Here is a 25,457-nt window from a genome sequence, read left to right on the forward strand (position 1 = left end):
CTTCCCTCCCAGGCTCCTCAGGATTAGGGCACGCATGCCCTGCACACTCCTCCCGGCCCTCTCCTCTCCCACCAGGTGTGACTGTCAGGCCACCATGTCTGGGACTCAAACCATGCAGTCAGCTAGTGTAGCTTTACAGCTGTTGATCGTTTCTCTTCCCTGGAAAGTTCTGCACCCAAGACATGGACGTCCTCTGTGGCACAGTGACCGTCCCAACCCCACATATGCTGCGGCTCTTCCCAAGTGGCGTTAAGAGACCAGCCTCAGAAGGAGGCCGGCCGTGTGCTCTGGCTAGGCCCAGGGACAAGCAGGGGTGTGTGAGCTGCCAAAGCGGGACTCTGGCCTGCTGCCACGTGGGCTGGGAAGCTGAGAAAAGCGAAAGCTGGGGTGGGCAGGCTTTGGGGAGGCGACTGAGTCCGGCTCTGAGACACGTCTTGTGACAGTCTCTCGATGAGAGCCTCACTTACCGGGACCGACCGGTACTGGAGAGGGACCGTACTCACCGCCCTCCCGGGGGAGAAAGCGAAGGTCACCAGGCAATGCTCGTGCTCTCAGGGACTCCTCAGAGAATTCTGGCACGTGGTCTTCACCTCTCGAGTTCAAAGGAAAGGCAGAGAGAGGGCTCAGGGCAGAGATCTGTCCTGGCGACGTCGCCTATCCAGAAAGATGAAACAGAGCTACAGACCAAAATTACTTTGTACATTTTCTCCGAGTTCGAATACAGCCTAGTATTGAGAGCAATGACTCCAGGCCAGGCTGTGGCTGGTGGTTAAGGCAGCTGAACCCCACACGGCCGACCACAGTTCCAGTCCCAGACCCAGCAACTTGAGAAATGCACTCGGCATGTATGTGTGTGCCCGAAATCCCAAACGGAGGGGGAGAGGGAAGGGACCAGGGCATGGCCACTCGACATGGCTGGGCGCTTTCTCGCTCTCTCCAGCAAACACATGCACTCTCTGGCAAAAACAAAAACAGGTCAGAAGGTGGTTAGGGTGCTGGACTCCCACATGGCCAAACGCGGTTTGAATCCCAGACCCAGTGACTTGAAAAGCACACTGAGCGTGTGTGTGTGTGCATGCTCAAAATCCCAAGGGGAGAATGGAGGAGAAGGGATTATGAATGGTAGTCCCACGGGGGAAGGAGAGATTTATCATTTTCTCTCTTTCTCTCTCTCTCCAGTGAGCTCACATGAACTAAAAAAACTTTTTTAAAAATGCACACATGTATTTATTTTTTAAGTAAATGATGATAAAGATGAAAAGTTTCTGGGAACCAGCAGTTAGCATAATGGCTATGTCGCTGGACTCCCACGTAGTCGACCGCAGTTCGCATCCTGGACCCGGTGGCTTAAAACTCACGCCGGGCGCGTGTGTGTGCGTGCTCAAGATCCCGAGAAGAGAATGGAGGAGAAGGGATTGCGGCGTGACCATCCCCCCAGGGGGTGATTTCTCGCATTCTGTCTCTATGTCTCTCTCTGTCTGACGAGCACACGCGCCCTATAGCGAAAACCTCTCCAAAAAAAAAAAAAAAGATTAAAAGTTTCTATTAAAATTTAAAGCATTTTCTTGATTAGCTTCTATGTTCCAGGTGCTGTGCTAGGAACTAGAGCTGTAAAAATGAATACCCAGGGGCCAGGAAGTGGCAGCTGGCTCACTTACTTCCTCCTCCCCTCTGGTGAGTACATGTGTCCTATAGTAAATTGAAAAAATATTAATGATAAAACTAAATAATTCTTAAAAAAAAAAAAAAAAAGCACAACTCAAAAACACGCCAGGCACATGTGCATGCATGTCTAAAATCCCAAGGGGAGACTGCAGGAGAAGTCTGTAGCGTGGCCATCCCCCTCAGGGTGATTTCTCAGTGAGAGAGAGCAAGCACGCACACATGCCCTATGGCAAAAATTTGAAGGAAAAAATAATAAAGTTCTATTTGTACTACACCTTATCTGCTTCCCAGGAAGTCTTCTCTGTCAATCTTAAATTATAATCCGTGTCACTATGCAAATACTCTGAATCTTTCAGAGGGAACCCTCAAGTTGCCATGAGGAAAAGGCAGGAATGTTTCCATAACGGTCTGTCTACTGTAAACTTCCTAGTGCTCTGATTTACCTGCAGCTTGCTTACAGTAATTCCTGAGTCCTCAGACCTAGCTACCATGCAAAAATTGTTTTCAGTATTAAAGCCAGAGTCTCCTTTTGGAAAGTTTTCTTTTTCTGAGAACTAGGAAACAGAGATGCTTTAATGTTTATTTAGTAAAATGAAGAAGTGTGGGTACATATCCACACTATTTTTAAAAACTTTATCTTTTCTGAGAGTTTTGCTATAGGGCATGTTGCGCTTGCCAGAGAGACACAGAGACAGAAAGTGAGAAATCACCACCCCAGGAGGGATGGCCACACTGTAATCCCTTCTCTTCTCCTTTCAGGATTTTGGGCATGCATGCACACACACACACAGTTTGAGTTTTAAGCCACCAGGTCCAGGACTTGAACTGCAGCCAACTACATGGGAGTCAAGTGACGTAACCATTACAGTAGGAGTTAGAAACAACTAGAAACAATTCTTAAGAATCAGTTTGTTGTTGGGACCAGCAGTTAGCGTAATGGCTATGTCGCTGGACTCCCACATAGTCAACTGCAGTTCATGTCCTGGACCCAGTGGCTTAAAACTCACGCCGGGCACCTGTGGGTGCGTGGCCAAGATCCCTAGAGGAGAATGGAGGAGAAGGGACTGCAGCGTGGCCATCCACCCAGGGGGTGATTTCTCGCTTTCTGTGTCTCTCTGTCTTTCTGGCGAGAGCACATGGCCTATAGCAAAAACCTCTACCAAAGAAAAGACTCAGTTTGTTAACATCTTAGCCTCTCTGAAATAGGGACGCAGCAGAAAAGGGTGGACATTTTAACGTTCCCACAGTATAGGATAGCGGTGACAGGTGCTGCCACACGGGCAGACACGTGTGGACCTGTGTGGATTGGTCACACTGCCCATAGGGACCACTCAGATGGGGTTTGGACTGTGCAGTGCCAACATTAGACACAGTCTATGTAATTCCACTCTCTGAATGTGTCCAAAAAGGTTACACTATGACTGAGCACTGAACACAATGATTGCGTTCACAGAAAGGCTTTTGCCATAGGGCAGGCGCCACCACGCCCGCGTTCACAGAAAGGGAGGGCAGAGCAATGTGATACAAAATCCAGGCTCAGGCTGGCTCTGAGGCTTGGTGAAGAGCCAGATCCCATGTGGCTGACTGTGCAGGGATGCCCAGGCCCTGTAGCTGGAGAAACATGCTGGGGGTCTGCACACACCCAAATGCTGCGAGAGAAACAGAAAGAACCACGTGTGAACACTCCCCACGTGCTTCCTCCTTTCTCTCTCTCCAGCCAGCACACATGTCTTCTAGCAAAAAAAAATCTGCCCAGATAAACCTGCAAGTGTTCTTTCAATAGCTACATTAGAAGTCTAGCCGAAGGTGGAGCAGTTCTGAAGAGCTGTTTCTAGATAAGGTGTACAGAGCTGGCCCTACAGAATCGCAAGCCGGACCCTGTGTGTAGGGCCAGACCTCACCTCTTTCTATGCCACCCTAACCGCACTGTGTGTGGATGGCCAGATCCTGACGGGTGGAGGAGTGGAGGGGAAGGACCACATAGCCACACTCCATTTGGGGTGGGGCACTCTTGCAGCCACATGTACCCTCTGGCAATTAAAAACACTGTGGGACCAGCGGATGGCATAATGACTACATTGCTCGACTCCCACATTGTCAACTGCAGTCAGAGTGCTGGATACATGTGCACATGTGCCCAGAATCTCAAGAGGAGAATGGAAAAGAGACTGTGGTGTGGCCATCCCCCGGAGGGTGATTTCTCACTTTCTGTCTGTTTCTCCAGCGAGCACATGTGCCCTATAGCAAGTTTCTAAAAAGTTATTTTAAAAAAAGGTATTGGGGGGACAAGCAGGTGGCATGGTGGTTAAGGCGCTGGACACTCCCACATGGCCAACCATGGTTTGAGTCCTGGACCCGGTGGCTTGAAAATCACACTGGGTACGTGCACATGCATGCCCAAAATCCCAAGGGGGAATGGAGAAGGACCTGCAGAGGGGCCATCCCCACTGTGGGGGTGATTCCTCACTTCCTTCTCTCTCTCTCTCTCTCTGCCTCTCCCTGGTGAGTACATGCACCCTATGAAAAAGAAAACAAGAAAATAAATTTAAAAAATAAAAGCTTATTGAGTCAATCAGACATGAACACTTAAGGTGTTTAATACCAGGGTTGGCAGGTGGTATGGCAGATAAGGTGCTGGACTCCCACGTGACGGGCATGAATCCCAGACCTGACGGCTTGCTTTCTCACTCTCCCCCTTAACATCTCCCCCATCTGTCTCTTTCTGGTCAAGCTGAATAATAATAATACATTTTTTAAAAGATTTATTTATTTATTCATTTATTTATTTATTTTCATTATTTTCCAATTTGACCAAGGGTGACAGAAAGTAAGAAAGCAGGCCAACAAGTCTGGGACTCAAACCTGGTAGGCTACATGGGAGTCCAGCACCTCTAACCACCACGCCACCTGCCAGGCCCCAATAATAATAAAATTAAATCTGTATCTTTTAAAAATATTAAGGGGTTTGGGCCGAAAGAGAGAGAGAAAAAGAGTAAGCAAGAAAGCAAGCTACCAGGTCCGGGACTCGAACCATGGTTAGCCATGTGGAATTGTCCAGCGCCTTCACCACCATACACCTGCTGATCCCAAGAACTATTAGGTATTCCTTTTATCAATAAAAATAGCAACAGCTACAAAGGGGAAAAGAACCTAAATAGCATGAGATCCTCTGTACTGCCATAATTCTACTACAAATTATGGAATACTCACATCAGAATTTTAAAAATATGCCAGGGAGCCCTAAGGTGGCATGGTGGTTAAGGTGCTGGACTCCCACATGGTCAACTATGGTTCAAATCCCAGACTTGGCAGCTTGCTTGCTCACTTTTCCTCTCTTTCTCTCTGTGCCTCTTTCTGGGCAAATTAAAAAATAATAGGGACCAGCAGATGGCATGATGGCTATGACACTGGACTCCTATGTAGTCAACTATGGTTTGAGTCCCGGACCAGGTGGCTTAAACTCACGCCAATTGCGTGTGTGTGCATGCCCAAGATCCCAAGAGGAGAGTGGAGGAAAAGGGATTGCGGCGTGGCCATACCCCCTGAGGGGTGATTTCTTGCTTTCTGTCTTTCTGTCTCTCTGTCTTTCTGGCGAGCGCATACACCCTATAGCAAAAACCTCTCCAAAACATAATATTAATAAATAACATTAAATAATTATTTTTTAAATAATAATGAAATAAAATAAATTATTGTTCTTTTATTTAAAAAGAAAAAAAAAAAAGCTGTTAGAGGAAAACAAAAAACGGTACCTGTTGAGAATCCAGGTTGAAACGAGACTTCAGAGCAGCGTCTGAGCCCGCTGCAGCAGTTAGCTTCCAGGCTGCAAGAGGAGAGACAGTCACACCAGCCTTCTCACCGAGTGTATATGAGCACGCTGGAACTTGAAAACTTTTTTTCTTTTTGGAGAGGTTTTTGCTATAGGGGAAAGAATGAAAGCAAGAAATCACCCCCCAGGGGGGATGGCCATGCTGCAATCCCTTCTCCAGTCTCTTCTTGGGATCTTGGGCATGCACGCACACACATCCAGCGAGAGTTTAAGCCACTGGGCCCGGGACATGAACCCGCGGTCGACTACATGGAGTCCATGATATAGCCATTACCCTTAAACAATTTTTTTTTTAAGAATTATTTTATTTAACTTTATTTTAATTTGACCAGAGAGGGACAGTGTGGGAGGGGGGAGAGAAAGTGAGAAAGCAAGCCGCCAGGTCCAGGACTTGAACTGTGGTCGGCCATGTGGGAGTCCAGTGCCCTTAAACACCATGCCATCTGCTGGCCCACCTTAAACTTATTTCTAAAGCTGAAAGAAACAAGAAATGTAACTTAAATTTTAAGAGGAGGCAAAATCCTGATAATTACTTAATCTACATTATGGAGACTTGAAAGTTCACTTACTGTTCTGTGTCGATTAGAACATTTTTGGGACCAGGACCAGCAGTTGGCGTAATGGCTATGTCGCTGGACTCCCACGTAGTCAACCGCAGTTCGTGTCCCAGACCCGGTGGCTTAAAACTCACGCCGGGCGCATGTGCGTGCGTGCCCAAGATCCCGAGAGGAGAATGGAGGACAAGGGACTGCGGTGTGGCCATCCCCCCGGGGGGTGATTTCTTGCTTTCTGTCTGTCTGGCTAGCGCACGCGCCCCATAGCAAAAACCCAAAAAAAAAAAAAAAAAAGGAACATTTTTGGGATCAGCAGTTGGCATAATGGCTATGTCACTGGACCCCCATGTAGTCGACTGCGGTTTGCGCCCCAGACCTGGTGGCTTAAAACTCATGCCAGGCGGGTGTGCGTGCGTGCCCAAGATCCCGAGAGAATGGAGGAGAAACGGTATTGGCATGGCCATCCCTGGAACATGATTTTTAACTTCTCCTGTTTCTCTCTGGCAAGCACATGCATCCTATGGCAAAAAAAAACAAAACATGGAACTGAAAGCCCGTTTGGTTGTGTTCTAAGTCAATAGTGAGACTGTTTCCTGTCTCTTTTTTCAAACTTATTTAAAAATAAATACTGGGGAACCAGCAGGTGGCATAATGGTTACGTCACTGAACTACCACACAGTTGACCATGGCTGCAGTCCCAGACCTGGTGGCTTAAAACTCATGCTGGGCACATGTGTGTGCGTGCGTGGAGGGTGATGGGACAGAGCAATTGGAGATAGGGTGACTAGGCAGTCTCCGTGGAAGTACCTGAAAAGCGGGCAGTGAGCCCCTGCAGGCACGTTTAGTGAAGACAGACAAGGCAGAGGCTGAGAAGCCGGAGCCTACAGGGCAGAGCACGCGGTGTCAGCTCCCTCAGCAGGCATCTATGTGAACTAAGCCACTTTTCTCCAGTGTATATCCAAAAAGCTTCATCTCTCTAAAGTCACAAGACTAATTCTAAACTGATGATGAACATGTGAAGAAAACATCTTGCCAGTGGCAAGGTGGTGAAGGCCGATCCCACGTGGCAGATCAGGTAGGTCAAGGCCCGAACCCAGCAACTTGAGAAACACATCAAGCACGTGTGTGTGTGCGCCCAAAATCCCAAAGGAGGGGGAGATGGAGAAGGGTCTGCGGCAGGAAAACACCATGTGCAGTGCTTTCTCACTCCCCCCTCTCCCTCGCTCTCTCAAGGAAGTGTACAAGTCCTGTAGCAAATGTAAAAATAATAATGGTAAATAAAATTAAATAAATAATTCGAAAAAACCAAAGTTCTGACAAAGGGTTGGCTCCAGGCAGATGCTGTGCTCAAGAGCAGCCAGGCCCCTTGGCATCAGGTGGCATGGTGGTTAATGATGGAGACCACAGTTCTGACCACAGTCCCAGCCCTACACTGGGCAGCTTGGAGCATGGCCATCCCCAATTTCTCACTTTCTGTCTGTCTCTCCAGTGAGTATACATATCCGATAGCAAAAATATATATTTTTAAAAAATCTCTTTAATTTGGGGGCCAGCAAGTGGCATGGTGGCTAAGGTGCTGGACTCCCATACAGACAACCACGATTCGAGTCCGGTACCTGGCAGTTTGTTTTCTCACTTTCCCTCCCTCTCTCTCACTCTTGTCTCTCTGGGTAAATTAAAAAACAGTAAGGGACCAGCATATCGCATAATGGTTACATTGCTGGACTCCCATGTGGCCGACTGCAGTTAGAGTCCCAGACTTGGCAGCTTAAAACTCATGCTGGATGTGTGAGCATGTTTTCCCCAAGATCCCAAGAGGAAAATAGAGGAGGGACTGTGGTATAACCATCCCCTGGGGGGTGATTTCTCACTTTCTGTCTCTCTGTCTCTCCAGCAAGCACACGGAAAAATAAAAAATAATAATAAATAAAATGAAATCATTATTTTTGTTTAAAGAATTCTTTTTTTAACTTTATTTTTAACTTGACCAAAGAAGGACAGAGCAAGAGTGAGAACGAAAGCGGGGGAGAGCAAGCCAGCAGGTCCAGGACTTGAACTTTGGTCAGTCATGTGAGAATCCAGCGCCCTTAACCACCACACCACCTGTCAGCCCCATAATTTTTTTTTTAATTATTTCATTTTATTTATTTATTTTTAAACTTGATACAGGGCTCATGCACTCACCATAGAGACAGAGAGAAAGTGTGAAAGCTAGCACCAGTTGAAACGTGCCAGGTGGTAGTCCAGCGCATTAGCCATACCACCTGTGGGCACCAAATGAGCTCTCAAGTGTCTAAAAAACCACACATACTTACCCACTAACCCAGTAACCCCGGGAAAGTGCTCTGAAGACACCTCAACAACAGGGGTGATGTGAGTCTAGACACACACACCCACGTACGTCAAGATAGAGAACACCGGCTGCCACATTACTTGTAATCTGAAGGTATACACCCAAATGTCCACACAGGAGACGGGCTGAACAAAGGCCGTGTACGCCCACAGTGGGCGACAGACGCAAACAAAGATGAGGGTGCTCCCTATGTACTGAGATGAAATGACTCCGCGGCATACGACTAAGGGGAAAGAGCAAAGTGCAAAAGAATATATGAGTATACTATCTTTCTTTTCTTTTGAGAGGTTTTTGCTACAGGGCACATGCGCTCACCAGAGACAGAGAGACAGAAAGTGAGAAATCACCCCCAGGGGTGATAGCCATGCCGCAATCCCTTCTCCTCCATTCTCCTCTTGGGATCTTGGGCACGCACGCGCACGCACACACACCCAGTGTAAGTTTAAGCCACCGGGTCCGGGACTAGAACCATGGTCGATTACATGGGAGTCCAGTGACATAGCCATTATGCCAACTACTGGTCCCCAGTATGGTATCTTTTGTTAAACAAGGTGAAAAACAATTTTTAGAGCTATTTAATTTTACCAAAAGATGTGTAAGTATGGGGGCTGGCAGGTGGTGTGGTAGTTAGGGGTGCTGGATTCCCACATTTGCCACCACGGTTCAAATCCTAGACCTGGTGGCTTGCGTTCTCAATTTCTATCTCTACCTCACTCTGTCCCTCTGTGGTCAAATTAAAATAAATGAATAAATAAAGTTAAATAAAATAATTACATAAAAAAAGAAGTGTGTATGACCTATTGAGGACCCACAGCAGCCGGGAGAGACTGGGACAGAAGGCATGACAAAGGGATCTCAGTGCTGACACGGCGACTTGGCTATTTTCTTAAAGGGGATGGGACTACAGGGTGCATGCACTCACCAGTTGGGGGTGGTAGGGTACAGAGAGAGGGGAAGAAATCGACCCGGGGGTGGCCACGCCACAACCTCTTCTCTCCCAGTCCCCGACATTTTGAGCATGCACACGTACACGCCTGTCATCATTTTGAGCCACCAGGTCCAGGGCTCGAAACGCAGTCAGCCATGTGGGGTCCAGCCACCTTAACTTCCATGCCCACCTGCTGGCCCTGAACTTGGTTAGTATTTTACACAGTCAGAAATAAATCAACAAGGATGGACAGAAGAGTCATTTTTCCCCTTAGCGTTGCTATAGGGTGCATGCACTTACCAGAGACAGAAAGGGGGGAGGGGAGTGAGAAATCGCCCCTAAGGGAGGATGGCCACATGGTAACCTCTTCTCCATTCTTATGGGATTTTTTGCAGTGGAGCACATGTACACACGCCCGGCATTTTTTTTCAAGCCACCAGGTCCAAACTTGAACTGTGCTCAGCCGTGTGGGATCCAGTACCCGTAACCACCATGCCACCAGCTGGCCTGCTACTTTGTACCAAATGGTAAACAGCGAAATCGTGTGAAAGAAGATGTAACCTTTTTTTTTAAGGTTTTTTTTTTTTTTTTTGGTCATTGGGCATGTGCACTTACCTGAGAGAATGAGGGTAAGTCAGAAATCTCCCCAGAGGGACAACGCAATCCCTTCCTCATTCTCCTCTTTGGATTTTGGGCGCATAGGTGCAGCATGATTGTCTTTTTTTTTTCCCAAGAAAGATTTGTGCTATAGGGCGCGTGAGCTTGCCAGAGACAGAAAGCGAGGGATCACCACTAGGGGGTGGCCACACAGTTCCTTCTCCGTTCTCCTCTCAGGATTTTGGGCACACGCGCACACTCGTCTGGCATGAGCTTTAAGCCGCTGGGCTCAGGAAATGAACTGTGGTCGACTACATCAGAGTCAAGTGACGTAGTCATTACGCCATTGGCTGGCCCCATGTGCAGCGTGGTTTTAAAGCCGCCTGGTCTGGGACTCAGACTGCAGTCAGCCGTGTGGGAGTCCAGCGCCTCAGTCACAATGCCACCTGCTGGCCCCAGAACTCATGCTTTTTATAAAAATGTCTTAGGGCCAGGAGGTGGCATGGTGTTTACCTAGCTGTACTCCTACATGGCTGACTGCAATTCCAGTCCTAGACCCGGTAGCTTGAAACTCATGTGCCCACCCAAGATCCAGGAAGGAGACTGGAGAAGGGACTGCAGCAGACATTTCCTGAGAATGACTCACTTTTGCTCTCTCTGTATCTGCCTCTCTCTCTGGTGAGCACACAAGCCCTTTGGCAAAAAAAAAAAAAAAACGCTTCAAGAAAAATTAAAATAGGGACCAGTATATGGCATAATGTTTACATTACTGGACTTTCACATCAGGAGGGCTGGCAGGTAGCGTGCTGGTTAGGGCACTGGACTCCCACGTGGTTGACTGGAGTTCAAGTCCTGAACCCGGTGACTTACTTTCTCACTTTCTCTTTCTCTGGTCAAATTAAAAAATAATGATAATAAATAAAAATAAATTAATCATTTTAAACATAAATAAAAAATTTATCTCAATACATGTCCAAAGATGAAAATGGTAAGAAGACTATGATATATACTGTACATGTGTGGGAACATACATGTTCCCTTACATGTGCCGATAAATGCTCACATGCAAAGAATATTTCTGGAAAGATACCCTAAAGAAAACGGGCTAGGGCTAGCAGATGGTGTAGTGGTTACATCGCTAGACTCCCACATGGCCAACTACGGTTCAAGACCCAGACCTGATGGCTTGACACTCATGCTGGGCACGTGTGCATGTGTGCACAAGATCCCGGGAGGAAAATGGAGAAGGAACTGTGGCATGGCCCCTGCGGGGGTGATTTCTCACTTTCCCTCTCATTGTCTCTGTCTTTCTCTTCCTGGAGCACAAACCCTAAGGCAAAGGCCTCTTACAAAGAGGTGGCCTGAGGAGCTGTGGTAGGAAGGCTTGCTCTCGCCATGTGCTCTCTGTGAGAGCTGCTTCTGCCCGGTGCTCATACTGCCGATTTAAACTGCCTGACTCTGCTGTCGCGACCAGAACAGGTACCGTCTCCCCGAGCTACAAGAACGGTGCAAGCCAGACAAGCCCCTCTAACCTCCAGGACTGCTCTCTGCCTCCTGTATCTGCGGAGATCTGTGATGGCGAAAGGCAGTCTTCTCCTCTGTCAGTATCTCCAAGCTGTCCAAAGCTGAGTTATACGCAGACAGTGATTTCAAAAGAGACATGTTATTTACTAATCCAGAAACTTCTGAAGAATTTCCAGCATTACTCCAATACTGTCTGCTTTTTCTGGCAGTTCCGACTTCAGTATTATCAGGAGGTAAACATCTAATCATTTCCAAATCTTCAGATTCAGAAAGACGTGCTTCTGTGTCTTTAGGCATACAATGTTTTCCTCCCAGACGGTAAGACAAAGAACTGGAAACTTGGGTATCTGATTTGCCAAGTGCAATACACGTAGAGTGAGCCTGAGTGGTATTTAACAGCTGGGTGCTGTGGTCACTACTACAGGGTGACAGCAAACCCTGTTCATCACTTCCTTCTAAGTCATTTGCCAAAATAAATGCCTGGGGCCGAGCATCTTCTGGAAATAGGTTATTCCCAGGAGTCTGGTTAGTAGTTCTGTTTAAAAAATTAGGAACATGCCAATTCGTGTTTGTGCCTTTAGGTTTATTCAGGTGTGAAGTGAGACCACAGTTACCTGGGACCTCGGGGACGCACACACTGGCACCTTCTCTGTCACCCTCACACACACCAGCAGTCACCGTGTCCACCCCACTTACTGTTTCCCTGCTCGCCGCTGCTTCTTTTCCAGTCTTTCCAGTTTTACGTCGTCCCACATCAAAACCCACACAAATCTCATCGCAAAACTGTGACAGCAGAGTCCGCTCCATAGGAAGAGTCTCCATAGAGCTGCCACCAGGGCTCAGGACAAGTGGCAAACGTCTGTTGATTTCTGGGTGGCTTATAACCTCACATCTCTTTTCAACGCATGAGTTAATGTCACCAATTGAACTCTCCTTCACCTGTCTGTCCGGACGCTGGGAAACTGCTCTGGTTCCCTGTGACTCCTCCTCAGAGTCACTGGGATCAAAGTTGCTCAGATTAAAAGTTACCTCCAAAAATGGCTGTGCTGTGTCACTTACAGGTTGATAGACGCTATCAGGCCTTTCACTGTCAGTGTCACTTGTAGAAAACACGTCCATAATACTGGAAATTCCAGGTTTGTCACTTGGAGATTCGATCTGCAGCTGTCCAGACTCTGGCAGAGATGACACTGGCTGTTCAGAGTCCTTTTCTAACATTCTGCACAAGTTCACCTCCTCAGCCTTTTCTCTAATGAAAATGGGTCCTCTTACACACACCTTGTCATGTTGACTACACAGGGCTTCACTACTCTCTTCAATGTCAGACCCTGATAATAAACGATCACTTTCCGGACTGCTACAGGTAACCAGCAAGCTGTCGCCGTCACAGAAGGAAGGACTTTCTAATTTCACCTTCTGATCCCAAGGTCCATTGCTATTACCAACTGGCTCACCCTCACAGCACTCTTTCTTTGCGAGACGAGTTTCATTTTGTACCAGAAAGTCTTTGAAATTCAAGTTGCCATCATCTCCCTGGGTCTCAGGACCTCCTCCTCTTTCACTTGCACCGCCTGTAGAATGAGCATTCTGTGAGGACACACATGTGGCCCACTGGCTGTGAGAGCCCCTGCCTGCTGGGGGGTGCTGGCCATGCTGGATTTCTGTGCTCCTGCCCTCTGCAGGCTCACCCAGGTGAGCCAGGCCCTTGGGGGCAGCAGGAGCGTCTGCCCTCCCCTGCAGCTGTACCTGAGGACCACATTCTCTGATCAAAGGGTGTAGCTCCTGGCGTGTGCTGGCTGACTTGGGCTTCAGAAGAGCTAGTATCCGGGCTCTGCTTCTGATGTGCTGTGAGACTCCTGAACGGTGAGATGCGAAACCATCGCTTGCAATGGGCAGTCCGCAGTCGGGAAGTTTATCTCCAGGACCAACAGGAGAGCAGAGATACTTCTCTTCACGTCCTTCTGGGCGAACCTTGAAGGGTGCAGCTGGAACAGTTGGTGGCGGCACGCTACCTCTCCCTCTGTCCCTGTAAGTGATGGCGCACTCTAGGTCTGCCGCCATACTCGTTCCGTCTCTGCGGCCAGCACCGAACGAAGGAGAGGAGCTACAGAGGGAAGAGACAAACGTGGGTCCAGGTTGCTCAGCTTCCAGTGATGTGGCTGGTTCTCCATGTTCTACAATAGCCATTTTCTTTGGGATCTGACGTGGTCCTTGAAAACCCTACAAATATTAAAACAATGACTAACAATTATTAGTTATTCCATTACCTGTAAAGAATATGTGAAATTAACTGATTGGAAAAAAAAAAAAAAAACAGAAAGAAAGAAGGAAGAAATGTGGGGCCAGCAGGGAGTGCAGGGATTAAGGTGGGTGGATTCCACACCGTTCACTCCCAGACACTGCAGTTTGAAAATCACCCTGAAGACACCTGACTGTGTGCCCGAAGTCCCAAGAGAAGAACGGAGAAGAGACTGACTGCAGAGTAGCATGCCCCCGGGGAGTGATTCCTCACCTTTCCTCTCTGTGTCCACTGAGCACATATGCCCTATAACAAAATTTTAACAACAAACAAGAGGGGCAGTAGGTGACGTGGTGGTTAAGGCACTAGATTCCACAGGGCTAACTCTGCAGTACAAGACTCAGAGCTGGCGGTCTGAAAAAACAGGTCAGGCACATGTGCCCAAAATCCCAAGAGGAGAATGAAGGAGAAGGGACTGTGCCATGACCATCTCCTCTGGAATAATTTCTCACTTTCCCTCTTTCTCTCTCTGTGGCAAACATACATGCTCTCTGGCAAAAAAAATAAATAAATAAATAAATAAATAAAAAGATATACTTCCCTTAAAATAAAGTAATTATTAAGATATAAAGTTTGCTGGGACCAGCAGCTGGCATAATGGCTATGTCGCTGGACGCCCATGTAGTTGACTGCAGTTCAAGTCCCAGACCTGGTGGCTTAAACTCACACCAGGAGCACATGCATGCATGCCCAAGATCCCGAGAGGAGAATGGAGAAGGAATTGCAGCGTGGCCATCCCCCCCAGGGGGTGATTTCTCGCCTTCTGTCTCTGTCTTTGTGGCGAGCACACACACTCTATGGCAAAAACCTCTCAAAACAAAACAAAACAAAAAAAGATTTCAAGTTTGCTAAATAAATACAGACCTTTATCTGTAACAAGGGAACTAAGGGTTATTTCCTTTCTACCTGACTATACTACAAATCATCGTTTAACATCATAGTGCAACAGCTTCAAACTCATCACTGTTTGGTACAGTCTCTCAGACACTGACGTACGGTTGCCATGGGGAAACGCACCGTGAACCTCCTTTTTACACCAGGAGGCTGACGCCCGAGAGACCAGCTAGGTACCGGCTTCCATGAATTTGACTTTGGGGCTTCTTTAGCAGCATCCTGTTCAACAGTTACACTTGCCGCAACGGTAACTCCCTCCACGGTGACTAGGTACCGGTCACTTTCTAAGTCATCTCCAGGTTTCACCTGCATGTTAAAGAACCCATGTCCGAGTATATGGTTATTTTGATTACCCACTGTGTCCCATTAAGCTCGTTAGCACTAAGCGAGATGAAATGGGTATGCACTAAGTAGGTACCGAGTGAGTGAACGAGTAGTGTAAGTCTTCAACTGCTCATCAGCACGCACTAGTCCAGCACCGACAAGCACCGACAAGCACAGCACAGTAACAGACTCACTGACGTGCTCATTTAATAGCTGGGGACACGACGGCAGGCAAGGAGAATAAGCCTCCGCTCAAGGGATTCACTTAGAATCCATTACCAAACGTAATTTTTAAAAAGAATTATTTCATTAATTTTATTTATTCATTCATTTATTTTTTAATTTGACCAGAGAGACACAGAGAGAGGGAGAGAAAGGGAAAGTGAGAAAGTCAGCCACCAGATTCGGGACTCGAACTGTGGGTGACCACATGGGGATGCCCAACCCCTTAACCGCACCACCTACTGGTCTCCTACCAAATGTAACTTTTTAAAATTTAGCACTATTACCAGCCCGGCCCACGATGAGGTGAGGAAGGCAGCTGGATCCCATGTGGTCAACCCACACGATTTAAGTCGTAGACCCAACATCTTGATAAACATGGCAGGTGTGTGCATGCATGTCCAAAATCTCAGAAGGGAGAAATGGAGGACAGGGGGCTGCAGCATGACCATCCACTGTGGGAGACACTTTCCTTCCCTCTGGCAAGTGCACATGCCCTCTGGCAAAATACTTTTTAAAACAGAGCTACTGGGCCAGAAGATGGTGAAGCAGTTATGTTGCTGGACTCTCAAATGTGAACCACGGTGCAAGCCCGGGACCCAGAGGCTTGAAACCCATGCCGAGTGCATGTGCACGTGTACCCAAGATCCCTGGAGAATGGAGAAGGGACTGCAGTGTGGTCGTCCCCTGTGGAGAGCGATTTCTCACATTCCCTCTCTCTGTCTCTCTCTCTAACGAGTACATGTACCCTAAGGCCACTCAAAAAAAAAAAAAAAAAAAAAACCTATTTATTATGTCTTTATAAATGAATGTCAATTGGGGAGCAGCAGGTGGCATGGTGGTTAAGGTCACTGGACTCCCACATGGCTGACCACATTTCGAGTCACTGACCTGGTAGCTTGCTTTCTCGCTTTCCTTCTCTCTCTCTCTCTCTCTCTCTCTCTCTCTTTCTGTGCGTGTCTCTCTCTCTGGTCAAATTAAAATAAATTAAGTTAAAAAATAAAATAATAAAATAAAATAAAATAGGGCCCAGCAGTATTTCCCACTAAACATCTTGATCAAAACCCAAGTAACAGCAGCCAGAAGGCAGCATAGCGCTCAAGGCCCTGGACTCCCACACGGCCAAGCACAATCTGCCCCAGACCTGACGGCTTGAAAATCACACAGCCACATGTGCATCTGTGCTCAAACCCCAGGAGGAGGGCGGGAAGAAGAGACTGCAATGTGGCTGAGGGGTGATTTCTGATCCCCCCCTCCCCGTCTCTCCCCTCCGAACATATGGCCCCTATGGCAAAAACCTAAAAAATAAAAATTAAAAAAAAAACACGTAATAGAATTAGACTTTAGAGCAACTAGTCTCTGGTTCCAAATCTCAGGTGAAGCACTGTAAATCTATGACATATGCAAGTTACTTAATCTTTTGGCATTACACTTCTACAAAAAGAAAAAAACACTGTTGTCGTAAAAATTAAAAGCAAAAATACTGAGCTGGCAGGTGGGGTGGTGGTTAAGGTGCTGGACTCCTACAGGGCCGACCATGGTTGCAGTCCCAGGCCTAGGGGCTTGCTTTCTCACTTTTTCTTTCTCTCTGTCTTTTTCTAGTCAAGTTAAACAATAATAACAAATAGAATTAAATAAATAAATAATTCTCTTTTAAAAAAGGAAAAAATACCAACTGGCATTTAGCACAAAATCTTAGAATAGATGTTCGACAAATATAGCAATAATTATTAATATTAGTTCCATGTCTACACTCTTTAACATTTTAAAAGAAAGTTACTAGAGATATTTTTTGGTGGCTAGAGATTTTTAAATAATGTAAACATATGAAAATACCTCAAGTAGCTTAAGAAAGAGACTTTCCAAACATGCTCCTTTGTCATCATATAAAATTGCCTGTATTAAAACAAAATAAATGTTAAGAAGACAGAACACATTTACTTTACTTTTTTTTTTTTTTTTGTCAGGGAGAGGTTTTTGCTATAGGGCGCATGCGCTCGCCAGAAAGACAGAGACAGAGAAACAGAAAGTGAGAAATCACCCCCCCAGGGGGATGACCACACGGCAATCCCTTCTCCTCCATTCTCCTCTCAAGATCTTGGGCACGCACACACACACGCACCCAGCGTGAGTTTAAGCCTCCTGGTCCGGTACTCGAACCATGTTCGACTATACGGGAGTCCAGCAACATATCCATTACACCAACTGCTGGCCCCCATACTTACTTTTCTTACCCGCAGTCAAAAGCAAGTTGGAAACTGTTATACAACTGAATCAAGTAGTAAGAGGGCCATTCACTCCGTTTAGCTGGGATTTGAAACCGTTGTCTCTTTCAAACGTTCATTTTGCATCTGCTCATTGTGCAAGAGAGTGACAGAAGACATGTAAGAATTTCAGAAATGGGACCAGCAGTTAGCGTACTGGCTATGTCGCTGGACTCCCAAGTAGTCGACCGTGGTTCGCGTCCGGACCCGGTGGCTTAAACACGCCAGGTGCGTGTGCATGTGTGCCCAAGATCCTGAGGGGAGAACAGAGGAGAAGGGATTGCGGCGTGACCATCCCCCCTGGGGGATGATTTCTCGCTTTCTGTCTCTCTGTCTGGCGAACGCACGTGCCCTATAGCGAAAACCTCTCAAAAAACAAAACAAAACAAAACAAAAACAAAGGGGCCAGCAAGTGGCATAGTGGTTAAAGGCGCCGACCACAGTTCAAGTCTTGGACCTGGTGGCTTGCTTTCTCACTTCCTCTCGCTCTCTCTCTGTCCATCTCTGATCAAACTGGAAAATAATAATGATAATAATAAATAAAAAGTTAAATAAATAATTCTTAAAAAAAAAAAAAGATAAAAAAAGAATGTCTGAAACGTAATTCCTGCCAGGAGGATCTTGGAATGGCATTTAGGGGAAAAAAGAACTGGAATACATAGAGGGGACAAACAGGAGACAAGATCTGTCAGGAGACCGTTCTAATAGGGTGTGGAAGAGCAGGGAGATGATAGGGATTTGAACTGAGATGCAGCCACTGGGATAATAAGACAATTGCTCACGAGATGTAATGAAAAGCCTTGCTAGAAGTGAGAGGGAAGGAGAGAGGAAGCTGAAGTAGTTATCATTTTCTGGCCTTTCTCTTGTGTCACAGAAATTCCTCCACTAGCCACTTAAATGCTAATGCTTCATCACTTTGCAAAAACGTGTGGCAGTCCCTCAAAAGATTAAACATAGGCCAACAGGTGGCTGAATTTCCCATAGCCGACAGCTCAGTTCCATCCTGGACCCAGAGGCTTGAAAGTCATGCCAAGGGGCCAGCAGGTGGCGTGGTGGTTTAAGGCGCTGGACTCCCACATGGCCAACCATGGTTAGACTCCTGGACCTGGTGGTTTGTTTAATCACTTTGCCTCACTCTGTCTCTCTCACTCTGTCCCTCTCAGATCAAATTAAAATAAATAAAGTTGAATAAGATAATTCTTTATTAAAAAAAAAAAATCATGTGGGAACCAGCAGTTAGCGTAATGGTTATGTTGCTGGACTCCCATGTAGTCGACAGCGGTTCGAGTCCCGGACCCGGTGGCTTAGAACTCACGCCAGGCGCGTGTGCGTGCGTGCCCAAGATCCCAAGAGGAGAATGGAGGAGAAGGGATTGCGGCGTGACCATCCCCCCTGGGGGGTGATTTCTCGCTTTCTGTCTCTATGTCTCTCTCTGTCTGGCGAGCGCACGCGCCCTACAGTAAAAATCTCTCAAAAAAAAAAAAATCATGCCAAGGACGTGTACATGCATGAATAAAATCCCAAGAGGAGAATGGAGGAGAAGGGACTATAGAATGGCTCACTCCCTGGGGTGTGATTTCTCACTCTGTCTCTGTTTCTGTTTGGGCGGGAGGGATTAAAGACAAAATTACCACATGACCCAGCAATTTCAATCCGAGAAATATACTCAAGCAAAATAAAAACATGTGGACGCAAACATAAATGTTCATAGCAACACCAACCATACAGCCATAAGTGACCCAAATGCACATCGACTGGTGAGAAAGTGAGTAAGACATGAGAAATCTATGCAATGGATTATTCAGCAATAAAAGGAATACAAAGTCAGCAGACAGCATGAAGGGTCAAGTGGCTGAATCCCACATGGCTGACTGTTCAGTCCAAGTCCTAAACCTAGCAACTTGATAACATACTAGGTGTATGTGCGTGCATGCCCAAAATCCCAACAAGAGGAAGAAATGGAGAAGGAATTGTAGCATGGCCATCCCCGATGGGGATGCTTTTTCACTCTTTTGTCTCTCTCCAACAAGTGCCGTCACCCTTTGGCAAATTTTTCAAAGAGGTTTTTGCCTTAGGGTTGTGTGTGCTTGCCAGAGAGAGAGAGAGAGAGACACTGAAAGGGAAAATGAGAAATCATCCTTCAGGGAGCATGGCCATGCCATAATCCCTTCTCCTCCATTCTCTTCCTGGGATCCTGAGCGCACACACACAAAACACCTGGTGTGATCTTCAAGCCACTGGATCTGAGTTGCAAACCGTGGTCACCCATGCAGGCTTCCAGAGACTTAAGTGCTGTCATCTGTTGACCCTGGTAAATTTTTTTTTAATTACAAAATAAGAGGCGTGGTGTGGTGGTGTGGTGGTTAAGGTGCTGGACTTTCACATGGCCGACAGTAATTCAAATCCCGGGCCTAGTAACATGCTTTCAGGTCACTTTCCCTCTCTGTCTCTCTCTGGCAAGAGTATATGTCCTACTGATATGGAGAGACCCTGAATTCATGAATAAATCAGGACTGATAGCTGCCTGAGGTTTCTGTGCCCCCCAAATTTACTGCCCGTCCCCAGAGCGACAGGGTAACCTAGAACCTTGAAGAGTTTGGACTTCCTGCTTCTCTGCCACCTCCATTCTAGGACAGGTCTGAGCCTCTTCCCCATTCCTAACATCTAAGACCACTCCCTCTCCAATTCCCCCATAAAAGACCATGTCCAACCCCCAGTTGGGACCGGAGGTTCAGAGCGTTAACTCCTCGGTGCTTGCCAACATAATAGACAGTTCTTATTTCTCCAAGCGCTATTTTCCATTTCTCGGAGTCTGGTTTTCTGCAACACTATAGCAAAAATTTTTAAATGACAATAGTAATAAAAAATAAGTAACTTTTTAAAATTGCTTTTTGAATAATAAAATAAAATAAAACATCATGCCTGAAATGTGGTAAGCATTTTTTCTCCTGTTTAGCTATTGGGTAAATACACTTGAAATAGACAGAGATGGGGAGTGAGAGATCATCCCCTGGAGAGGGATGGCACATCGTGAACCCCTCTCTTCCACGCTCCTTCCAGGATCTTGGGCACACATGCACACACACCCAACAGCAGCCAATTCTAGGACTTGAACCATGTAGTCGGCCATATGGGATCCAGTTGCCTAAACCTTGGTGCAATCTGCTAGCCCCATAAGTTTTTGATAGAACATGTTTTGTTTTGTTTTTAAAGAATTATTTTATGGGACCAGCAGTTAGCGTAATGGCTATGTCACTGGACTCCCATCCCAGCGGTTCGCGTCCCCGATCCGGTGGCTTAAAACTCACACAGGGAGCATGCGTGTGCATGCCCAAGATCCCAAGAAGAGAATGTTAAGGAGAAGGGATTGCAGCGTGGCTATCCCCCCTGGGGGGGTGATTTCTTGCTTTGTCTCTCTGTCTCTGTCTGTCTGCCGAGCGTACGCGCCCTATGGCAAAAACCTCTTTAAAAAAAATTATTTTATTAGGACTAGCAGTTGGCAAAATGGCTATGTTACTGGACTCCCAAGTAGTAGACTCTGTTTTGAGTCCCGGACCCGGTGGCTTAAATTCACGCCAGGCATGTGTGCATGTGTGCCCAACATCCTGAGAAGAGAATAGAGGAGAAGGGACTGCGGCATGGCCATCAGATTTCCCGCTTTTTGTCTCTCTATCTCTGTCTTTCTGGCAAGCACACGCATCCTACAGCAAAAACGTGTTAAAAAAAAAAAAGAAAAAAAGAAGTATTTTATTTAATTTTATTTATTTATTTACTTTAATGTGACAAGAGAGGGACAGAGTGAAAGAGAGAGAGATATAAAGTGAGAAAGCAATGGGACCATCAGTTAGCATAATGGCTATGTCACTGGACTCCCATGTAGTCAATGGTGGTTCAAGTCCTGGACCCGGCTGCTTAAACTCACGCCGGGCATGTGCGCGTGCTTGCCCAAGATAAAAGAAAAGAAAAGAAAGTGAGAAAGCGAGCTGCAGGTAGGGGACGCAAACTGCTGTCAGTCCTGCGGGAGTCAAGTGCCTTTAACCATCATGCCACCTGCTGCCCTGATAGGGTTGTTTTTATTTTTTTGGAGAGGTTTCTGCTATAGGGCGCGTGCACTCGCCAGACAGACAGAGAGAGACATAGAGACAGAAAGTGAGACATCACCCCCCCAGGGGGGATGGTCACGCCACAATCCCTTTTCCTCCATTCTCCTCTCGGGATCTTGGGCACGCACACGCATGTGACCGGCGTGAGTTTTCAGCCACCGGATCCAGGACACAAACCACGGTCGACTACATGGGAGTCCAGCGACATAGCCATTACGCTAACTGCTGGTTCCCATCCTGATAGGTTTTTAAAAAAGAAATTAAAACAAATGAGGCCTGCAGGTGGCGTGGCGGTTAAGGTACTGCATAGTTCCGCATGGCCAACCACAGTTCAAGTGCTGGACCTGGCAGCTTGCTTTCTCACTTTCTCTCTCTCTGTTTCTCTCTAGTCAAATTAAAATTAAAAAATGAATAAATAAAATTAAATAAATATTTTACAAAAAAAAATAAACACATGAAAACAAATGAAGTGCTATGAACGTCCATAGCCTATAAGTTAGCATGATCTGAGGTCCACTTGGAATTCCTGCTCTCACAGCACGACTGATGAGCACCTCTAGCATTTGCAGTCCACCGTCCCCTCAGCACTCGAGGGTGAGGGCCTGGCTGCCATGGACTCCGCGGTCAGGCTGTACACTTACTTTGTTTCCTGAGTGAGCAATCTTCAGAATTCCATCTTGCCATACTTTTGACTTCTTCATTTTCTGGTGAGTATACAGAACCTTATTTCCAGAAATACAAAGGAAATGGTTTCTATTTACATATATTCAACGTTACCTATCTTATATACATTTCCTACACACAAAAAACATTCAAGGTCTCTTTCATTAAAATAGAAGCACAGATATCATAACAATAACAACAAAATATTGATTGTTTTAAAAGACAAACAGAAAACCAGCAGGCAGTAGAACTGGAGGCTGAGGTGGCTAGATCCTCCATGGCTAACTCTGTGGCTCAAGTCCCAGATCCAGTAGCTTGAAAATCCCATTGTGGGGGTTGGAAGGAACCAGCAGGTGGCATGGTGGTTAAGGAGCTGGACTCTCACAGGGCTGACTACGGTCTGAATCCTGGACTGGCGGCCTGCTTTCTCACATTCTCTCTCTGGTCAGCACACACGTTCCATAGCAAATTAAAATAATACTAATAAATAAAATAAAATGCCTCCTGAGTATGAAAAAGCCCTTCTACAGAAAAAAACTGTCTCCTGGTCTTGAGTTTCCCAACAGTTTGTCACAATGGACTTTGCACAACAGACACAAATAACAGGCAAGAGAAAGAGCCACCACTTAAAGTAGGAGAGTGAAGGACTAACGCAGTGCTCGGCATCTATCTGAAACCCACACTCATCTAACGGGGTACACTGCTTCTTCTTTGGTTTTTCTAAATCTGGCAACCCTAGCAAAATAGTTATGAAGAGGAGGACTAGCAGGTGGCATGGTAGTTAGGGGTGCTGGACTCCCACACGGCCAACTTTGCTTCAGATCCCAGACCTAGTGGTTTGCTTTCTCACTTTCCCTCTCTCTGTCTCACTCCTGTCAAGTTGGAAAATAATAATAAAGTTAAGTAATTTTTTAAAAATAGTTATGAAGGAGGAAGGAAGGAGGTAGCAAAAATTAGTACAACTTACAACAAATTCTTGGCTTTCCATTGTTTCCTGTGAAGTTATAAATCAGTCAGGTCCAGGAAATAGTTGCTGGTTATTTAACTATTTCTAGCACCTAAAATAAAAAGTGATGTAAAATATTCAACAATGATGAAAAGAATAAGTATAAAATATAATGTTTCTCAACAAACTCTTGACTGGGGACAGAAATCCACAAGTTCCTCCTTAAATACTAAGAGAAACAGGTATCATCAAATTATCTCTCATGGAAAACACCCTAAAAGATTGACATGAAGCTTAGGAATAGAATTGCCAGGTAGGGCCGGCAGGCGGCAGAGTCTTTAAGGCACTGGACTCCTACGTGGCCAACCTGGTTGAGTCCTGGACCTGGCGGCATGATTTGTCACTCCGTCTGTCTGTCTCTCTCTGGCGAACACCATGTGCCATATAGCAAATTTTAAAAACAATAATAATAATAAATAAAATAAAATAAACAAAAAAAATTGCCAAGAGAAACTAAGAACATAAATGAGTAGTCCATAGACATTTTTCCAGGTGCCAAAGTAAGTACTAGAAAACCTTTCTGCCCTCCATGTGTCTAGTTCCTTATAACCCAAATTCATTTCATGTGTTCTGACTCTCTGTGATCACCACAAGGTGGCCCCCTTGTGTTTAAAGTCCCCGTTTATACTATAAGATCAACAGGACACTATGTGACCCAGTAAGTATTCATTATGCACCTCTGCAAAGAGAAGACTTCTGATATTGTTTCTATGATAAGACCAGCAGGTCACTATGTAACCAGTGAGTGTTTATTATACTCTGCAAAGGAAGGGAAGGGAAGGCTTTTGACATTGTTTCTACTGTAAGATCAGGAGTCACTATGTAACCAGTGCTTTCCACATTGTTTCTACTGTAAGATCAGCAGTCACTATGTAACCAGTGTTTATCACAGCCTCTGTGGAGAGAAGGGTTTCCAGTTTCAACATTGCTGCACCAGTGCTGCAGCCATCACTGCTGGCGTAAAACTGTCATGGACAAACCTAGAACTCAACAGTAAAACTCCCTGAAGGTGAGCAGAAGGCATGACCCTCTACCCCACGGGACAATGAAGACCTGGGAAACAGTCAGAAATGTAAATTCTTGCGGCCAACAAGGGGCCAGTGGTTACAACGCTGGACTCCCACATGACTGACCACAGCTGGAGTTCCCAGTGGCACCTGACCCATGTGCCCCAAATCCCAGGAGCAGAATGGAGGCGAGGAGATTGCAGGTGGTCCTCTCCTCCCCTGTGGAGAATGGTTTCTCAGTACTCTCTCTGCCAGCCCATGCACCTCTAAGGCAAAAAAACGAGAAAAAATTTAAAGTTATTCATCTGTCCATATCTGTGAGACAATTCAGGTGTCAACCCACATGTGCCAAATTTAAGATTAACCAGAAAAGTTTTTCAAGGTAGCACAGAACCTGGATGTTTTTGATAATTATGTATGACCGGCATAAATACCCAGTATGTGGGGCCAGCAGCCGACTGGTGAAGGTGCTGGACTCCCAGGTGGCTGCCTGTGGCTCAACTCCCAGGCCTGTTGGCTTGCTTCCTCACATTCTGTCTCTCTCTCTCTCTGTATCCCTGTGGCAAGCACACATACCTTGTAGCAAACTGAAGGTAATAAAAATACTACTACTTAATTAACCAATAAAAATTTTTTGAAAATAAACCCACTCCTAAGCATACACGAACCGTGCAGCTAGACGCAGGTACATCCAACACACACAAACTCGGTACTGGCAGCAGAAACCATTCTTGTTAACTACGACTAAATGCTTTCGGTTCCTTTATTTTTGAACAAGCGGATTTTTCCGCACCCAAACCTGAACCCCTACAGGGTTCTGACCTCAAAGTTTAAGAATCACGAACATTCTGTTTAAAAAAAAAAAAAACGACCGGCCCAAACGACCAAAACGCCCCATGTCACCTTTCGAAGACTCTAATAAGCACGGCCCTGCCGGGTCGCCCCGGCCCCGGCCCCTTCGCTCTCCGTAAGCCCGACACACTTCACTTCGCCTTGCACGAAACTCCCGTTCGAAGCTCTCCCGCGAAAGAGCGTGACGTCACCAACCCGCGACCGCACCACCGGTGGTCCAATAGCCGCGCGGCCGCCCCAGCTTCCGCCGGAACTATCGTTGCAGACCGCCAATCGCGTCGGCGCTCCTCTGACGTCACTGCGGCCGCGCCGCTCGGCCGTCCCTCCCGAGGCTCTAGCGAACGTGGTCGCTCCTCCGATGACGCGGAGGGGA

At 46.5% G+C, this 25,457-nt stretch overlaps 1 protein-coding gene across 1 annotated transcript in view; it reads right to left on the minus strand.

Moving 5' to 3' along the window:
• The window catches only part of ZGRF1 (zinc finger GRF-type containing 1), a 57,191-nt gene extending 32,084 nt beyond the window's left edge, over positions 1-25,107 (minus strand). The window contains exons 1-8 of the mRNA XM_014593153.2: positions 24,359-25,107; positions 23,187-23,277; positions 22,198-22,278; positions 17,026-17,085; positions 14,767-14,949; positions 11,459-13,670; positions 5,418-5,488; positions 504-654 (exon numbers count right to left, since the gene is read on the minus strand). Coding sequence (XP_014448639.1) covers positions 504-654; positions 5,418-5,488; positions 11,459-13,670; positions 14,767-14,949; positions 17,026-17,085; positions 22,198-22,278; positions 23,187-23,207 — 2,779 coding nt within the window. The 5' untranslated portion in view covers positions 23,208-23,277; positions 24,359-25,107. The remainder of the gene's footprint in view (positions 1-503; positions 655-5,417; positions 5,489-11,458; positions 13,671-14,766; positions 14,950-17,025; positions 17,086-22,197; positions 22,279-23,186; positions 23,278-24,358) is intronic.
• Positions 25,108-25,457: the final 350 nt, after the last annotated feature.

Source organism: Tupaia chinensis, unplaced genomic scaffold, assembly GCF_000334495.1.
Source record: "Tupaia chinensis unplaced genomic scaffold, TupChi_1.0 Scaffold139767_1, whole genome shotgun sequence".
Classification (NCBI taxonomy): Eukaryota; Metazoa; Chordata; class Mammalia; order Scandentia; family Tupaiidae; genus Tupaia; species Tupaia belangeri.